Consider the following 7183-nt stretch of genomic DNA (forward strand, 5'->3'; position numbering starts at 1 on the left):
CAAATTTTAAACATTTATGTGACTATAAATCTTCTCATTAAGGATAAAACGAGAAATAATTAAATTATTTCAAAATATCAAAAAATAAAAATCATTTTTGATTAGACTAAAAAGCAAAGTGTGATAGATAAATTAGGACATAAAAAGCAAAGTGTGATCGATAAATTAGGAAATAGGAAGTAACATAATTAGAAAATAAACTTAATTACCAACTACAGTGTAAAAAGTTTAAATCCTTTTTTCCTCCTATACACAATCTCTATAATTAGAAAGCCTTGTCAATCTATATCACTCACCACCCGTTTACAATTAGGTCACACAAAGACCACTACTTAGTTTCTTACTAACACAACAACCTTTCTTTATATTCTGGTTTATTCCTTGTTCCCTCTTCCCTCTTGAGTACTCTCTTTCTGTTCTATTTTTGGAAAATTAAGGAGATTAAAAATTAAAAAAACCATGGCTAGAGAGAAAATTCAGATCAAGAAAATAGATAACTCAACAGCAAGGCAAGTGACATTCTCAAAGAGAAGAAGAGGGCTTTTCAAGAAAGCTGAAGAACTTTCAGTTCTTTGTGATGCTGATGTTGCTCTCATCATTTTCTCTTCTACTGGCAAACTATTTGAGTATTCTAGCTCCAGGTACATATAATCTTAGTTATTTTTGTGAAAGAATTAAACTTATTTTTTTGGGTAATCCAAAATGGTGTTGTTTAGTTACTCATGATTGAGAGGAATCATTCAGAACAGGAAAAGTATCCTATATGATTTAAGTTATAGTTCATACTCGGATTCAGAATTTTACTTTATGGGTTTTGGACTATAATTTTTCTACTTATTGTGTTCTGAATGGATTATTTAGACGTATTAAATGAATTTTTAGATATATGAGTTATAAATTTATAACATGTTTTGGACAATGATAGTCACATAACATAAACCCTTTCCACATTTAGCTGCTAGCTAAGAAACCCACCTCAAGAAACTTTCCATTTTGTGCTATTTATTGACTCTATTTTTGAGAAGGTAATTGATGGAAAAACTCGAATTTTGTAGTTTTGCAAAAATAAAAATAAAAATTAAAAAAAAAAAAAAAAACCAAAGCAATAATGAACAAAATCTTTTAAAAAAAAAGAAAGAATATACACAAAAGCACAAAGATGAAATGAGTGGTGTAGCAAGTAAGTGAGTGGTTATAATAATTTATGTTGTTCGGATTCTCTAAAAATATTGTTGCTCTTACGTCGGATCTTTAAAAATGCATAATTTTTGGATGATGCGACACGCAGTCAATGACATTATTAAGAGATCCTTGCAACATAAGTATAATTGTATTTGTAGAGTTATAATTGTATTTGTAGAGTTTAAGTTCTGCACAATACCGAATATAAAATTTTCACATTATTAGGTTAAACTAACTCATAACAATAGGTAAATTACGATAGCACGTTTGACACGACGTGCGTTAATCAGAAAAATAAAGTAATAACCTGTTATAATTGATCCGTTGATTAAATTAAACGGATGATCACATTATTAGTGCATATATCTTAAAATCTTATATTTTCTCATTAACTTCTTGAGTTGCGTCCTGCAATGCAACGTGCGATAAGCAAAAAACGAATAAAAGCTGGTTTTCGAAAGGGCCACCATATCTTATCTGTTTCAGAAAGGCAATAATATCTTATCTAAAAATAAAATAAGCTTTGTCATGAAACACTATTTCTGGCGGATAGGACAAACCTCTTTCACTAGGGAAAGAAAAAAAGAGAGCACAGTTTAGGAATTCTATGATTTGCCATTTGGATTATAGTATGGTATAGGCTGAAAGGAACAAATTTGATGAGCTATTGGTTTTCAGCTAGTTACTACATGATCAGATGAGTCCGCGACTTAAGTAACACATACAAAAAAAAAAAAAAAAAAAAATGGAACCAAAATAACACAAAAAAAGAAGAAGTAATAAAAGTAGGTTTCACGCACATAATCTGTGCGTGAAAGAGGCTACCATTTTTTTTAAGCTATCAAAATCACGCTTTTTTTCATACTTTGGGCAAAGATTAGTCATGTTTCAAAATCCCGAAATATCAATATTTTATATAGAACTTAATATCTTTTTTTTGCGTACAATAATATCGTCTTTTTTTTGCGTACAATAATATCGGCTCATTACAACAAGTTTTCAAACAAACAAAACTTACTTCGGGATTTTGAAACATGATCCAAACGTTTAGTTATACTTGATGTAATGAGTCGACAATTGTACGCAAAAAAGATATTAAGTTCTATATAAAATATTGATATTTCGGGATTTTAAAACATGACTAATCTTTGCCCAAAGTATGAAAAAAATGTGATTTTGATAGCTTAAAAAAAAGTTACAGTTTGGTCCTTTCGCGCACAGATTCTGTGCATGAAACCTACTTTTGTAACCTTTTTTTTTTTTTTTTTGTGGTTTTTGGTTCCATTTTTTCTTTCTTTTGTGTCACTTAATTCGCGGACTCTGATCCAGAGTGTAGAGAAACTATTCCTTTACTACTTTGGTAGCTATTCTCGTTGAAGTTATTGTGTTGTGTATTTATTTAACTTTTCTTTTTGGTTTGTTACACGTTTTGTGATTCAGCTAATCCGAATTTACGTCGAGAGTTAGTCCCATTTTAAGTAGAGAGCTCTATATCAAAGGTGATTAGGAGTTGAATCCGAGACCTTTAATTTAATCAGTGACTAGGTTAGGCATTTTGATAAGGATGTTCAAAATTTGATATTTATGTATAATTTTCTATATAACATAATATGATTTTTTCACGAAAGGTGTTTAACTTATCATCCCTTGATTTAATTTATATGGTTCCGCCACTACCTTTGATTAAGGATGAAAGGTTACTTACTTATGGTGCTCGATTTTTTCAGTGTCCCGACTTTTTAAAAGTTAAACATTTTTAAAAGATCCACTACGAATACAACAACATTTTCATAAGGTCCGAACAACTACTCTATAACAAAACCATTCCAACAAGGGGTGACCTGAAGTTGAGGTAGTTAATGTATAGTTGCTGGGTTTGTAAAAGAGCTCATCATATAACTTTAAATCAACTGTATAAGGTCGATGATATATAAGGAACAATTAGTTATAAACTTCAGTTTCATTTCAATTTAAACTATTTTTTTCATAGACTAAACAGGTGAAATTCGTTTAACAACGGGTGGTAGTAAGAATTGAACTTAGGATCTATCTTTACTCTAATACGTCTCATGTTGAACTATGTGATCCATCATCTCATTTTAAGAGTTTAAGCTGTTAAAACAAGCACTTTTTTATTTTCTTAATTATCTTTCCAACATTTAATTGCACTTTTCTATTCATTTTGATGCATGTATCATTAATTACACTTTGTATATCTTTTAATGCCAGCAAAAGTAACTACTCCCCCTTTATATTTTTACTCATCCACTGTACTAAAATAGATATTCATTTTTATTTGTTTAGTTTGAAAAATCAAGAGATAATTTACCACTTTAATTATATCTAGTTTACCCTTATTATTAATGCATTGGTTATTTCAAATTCATTTCCGAACATTAAATGACTTATAATAATTGGGGTGTGTCAAGTCAAACATAGACAAGTAAATATGGACGGAGGGAAAATTAAGCAACTGAAGTGGTAATCTTTGTGATGAATTGCTAAAGTTCACTTAATACAGCTTTATTAATCCAGAATTTACTATGCATTTCTATGAGTCATAGCTTTATTTCATGTACTACCCAGTGGAAGATCTAGTGGATACTATTGAAAAAATTCTTGAATGAGCTTGTTCAGTGTCTCACATCGGTTGAGGGACGAGTTGGAGTTAAGTTAGATTCAAAGTTCATTTTCTTAAACATGATATTAGGCTCTATCCCTATTATTATGTTGTCCAGGCGTCAGGGTAGGCCTACTCGTATGAGGGAAGAGAGGTGTTAACTGTCCTACATTAGTTGAGATTTTGTTTCCTTATATGATCTTAAACAATTTTTTTTTTCTGGAATTGAATTAGACCCGAGATCAATTTTCTCTACAATTTAATTGCTTATATAGACATCTTTTACTTTGTTTGACGTCATGCTTACGTCCAAACCATACTGGATATGTGGACGTTTACATGTTTCAAAGAGTTTAATGTTTATGCACCGATGTTTTAAAAATAAATTTATACCATCATTTATTACCTAAAAGATAAATATTCAGTTCGTCATTTTAGATGAGATCTTAAATTGTCTTTTTTTCCATGAAGCATGAAAGAAATTCTTGATAGGCGTGATTTGCATTCAAAAAATCTGGAGAAATTGGATCAACCTTCACTTGAGCTTCAGGTAATTAGTTTCTTGGTCCATTTATTTAAACCTTAATTTCCTTTTTTTTTTTTTTTTAGCAAACATTTTGTTTATACTGTTTGCAGCTTGTAGAGAATAGCAACTACTCCAGACTAAGCAAGGAAATTTCTGAGAAAAGTCATCGATTAAGGTACATTCATAGTTATCTATATAGGAAAGTTAATACGATTATAACAATAATTATTAAATCGACTACATGAATCCTCACTATTTCATTTATGTTCAACTCATAGTATCATCATGTCATATAAATAAAAGTGAAAATTAGCTAAATATACATTAAAAAAATTATAATAATCTATGTTAGAAGTCCTCTGACAAATTTCCTATACTTAAAAGGCAAATGAGAGGAGAAGAACTCCAAGGACTAAATATTGAAGAGTTACAACAGTTGGAGAAGTCTCTTGAAGTTGGATTGAGCCGCGTCATAGAGAAAAAGGTCAGGAATTAACTTATATATATATTGACACTGTAAATTATATTTATATTATCAGTGCAATTTGATGCGTCATAATAAATCGTGATTACCTCTTTTTAATGATCTTACACTACTTGCTTTGTCCATATGTCAGGGTGATAAAATAATGAGAGAGATCAACCAGCTTCAACAAAAGGTCAGTAACAATATCTTTAAGTGATTTGATAATGTAGTTTTTTTGCAGTTTCATAATTTTACTTGGTTTTCATCAAGACTGATGTTGTCAAAAACCACAGGGCATGCAACTAACAGAAGAAAACGAAAAATTGAGGCAACAGGTATGTAGTTTTTCCCCTCAAAGAGTCTATTAACTCCTATAAATTGACTGTATAAAAGAATTAGTACCACTATCGGGACCATCTAGATGCAATTATCTCTTTATAGTGATCAATAAAGTGAGGAAAAATCATAAGCAATAAGGTTCAAATCCTAGCAGAGACACATAATGTTAGATGATTCTTCAACCTAAACTTTGGTGGGCAAAATATTGCTGGTGGAATTAGTTGGTGCGCTAAAGTAGAGTTAGTAACTCCAAAATAAGACAACACAATGTTTCAACTAGAGATTTCATGTTCGGGCTTTGGATATGAATTTTTTTTTGTAGGAAGTGTTCTCCTCTTGAATAGATCTTACGCGGTGCGAATCCGAATTAATTGGGACTTCATTGCGAATACCGGATGAAAAAATGATATAGCTAATTCAACCCATTAATTAAGTACTTATATGTTGTTGCTGATATATAATTGGGATTTTTTTCCTTTTGAAGGTGATGGAGATATCCAATAATAATGGGTACAAAAATCCCGCAACAGCAGCAGTAGCATTTGAATCAGAAAATGGATTTAATAATGAGGAAGGTCAATCATCTGAATCTGTCACAAATGCATGTAACTCTACTGGCCCTCCTCCTCAAGATGATGACAGTTCTGATACTTCTCTCAAGTTGGGGTTAGTTTTCCTTATTCTAACCTGATACTTTGCTACAAAAGAACATAATAAAATACGAAAAAAAAAAAAATTCAATTTTTTTGTACTTCTTGTTATTTTAAATCTAACAGAATGATATCAATAAGATTATAGGTGTATCATATGCCAACCAGAACTTTAGCTCATTGACAAGATAAAAAAGTTTATTAATCATTTAGAATAAATTATAAGTATTTAGCCATTACTAATAATCTGAAAAATAAGACAAATAATCTTCTATGTCAAGTTGCACGATAGTGTAAAACTAGTATGTTATACTATTAGTAAAACTGAGATAAAACATTGTATGACAAACATAGAAAAGTGACACATAAATATCAAGTTGTCTGATAGCGTAAAAACTATGTTAACATTTATTTTAGATTACCGAGCATATTTTGCTATTGTCTATAAACTGATACTGTACTTCTATATTGTTAGTGTGTGTACCTGAATATATGTTCCATTTAAATTTGGACATTTAAATTTGGATACATAATACTTTTTCAAACTAATTCTTGCATAGACTATCCAGTATAAAAACTCAACTCCATTTGCCATCATATTTAGTATATAAACTAGACATAAATTTTTGTTGAACACCCGTGAAAGTAAAATAAATTGTAATCCGCATCTTATTAAAGAGACCCAGGCCTAACCTGGACTAACTTTGGCTAAAACTCTTATTTTTGTTAAGAAACTCACTTCGCTTAATGTATATAAATTATCTTCCCCAACCCATTAAATTGTCCTCACCATAAACTTAAATCCTGAATCTGCCTTTGATGTATATTCATCTTTCTTTTTGTTTTCAGGCTACCCTATACAGGCTGAAGTGAAGAGCAAAACCAAGCTTCTTAAAGCACGGTGTAGCTATTTTTGTATGTTATGGGAGAAAAAAAGGTACTACGTACTGACTACTAATATGTTGCAATGTAAAGAGCTAACCCCAAGAATTTCATGTTAAGTATATATTGGTGTCATCCCATGTATTCGTCTCTTTTATTTAATGGTATGTATCTAGTAGTAGTAATTTGCCATAAAAATATTTTGATTCAACTTGGCAGCTTGTAATTATACACGAGCTTAATTATTCTCAGCTTGTTTTGTTGTCACTTCATCCAGTTCAACTCAGTTCGTACACATTAAACATCAAAATAAAGCGTCGAAACTCATACCTAAAGTCCAAATGAAGTACTTCCACCATTTCTTTCTTTCGTTATTTATATTAAAAATAAATTTTTTTCATTTTTACTTAAACATACTAAAGATAAATTTTAGGCTTTTACTTGTCAATTTCAACATATAAAAAGAAAAATTATTTCTTTTTCCTATAGCCATAACATTATTACTCATTCCAAATTAT

General features: G+C 30.3%; 1 protein-coding gene across 1 annotated transcript; it reads left to right on the forward strand.

Annotated features, from left to right (window-relative positions):
- The first annotated feature begins 285 nt into the window (after positions 1-285).
- LOC132045996 (MADS-box protein JOINTLESS) lies at positions 286-6789 on the forward strand. Its single transcript, XM_059436552.1, has 8 exons — positions 286-641; positions 4274-4352; positions 4439-4503; positions 4713-4812; positions 4946-4987; positions 5088-5129; positions 5618-5799; positions 6633-6789. The coding sequence occupies exons 1-8, from the start codon at positions 460-462 to the stop codon at positions 6649-6651; spliced, it is 711 nt and encodes a 236-aa protein (XP_059292535.1). The 5' UTR covers positions 286-459; the 3' UTR covers positions 6652-6789.
- Positions 6790-7183: the final 394 nt, after the last annotated feature.

This window comes from Lycium ferocissimum, unplaced genomic scaffold, assembly GCF_029784015.1.
Source record: "Lycium ferocissimum isolate CSIRO_LF1 unplaced genomic scaffold, AGI_CSIRO_Lferr_CH_V1 ctg8962, whole genome shotgun sequence".
NCBI classification, from domain to species: Eukaryota; Viridiplantae; Streptophyta; class Magnoliopsida; order Solanales; family Solanaceae; genus Lycium; species Lycium ferocissimum.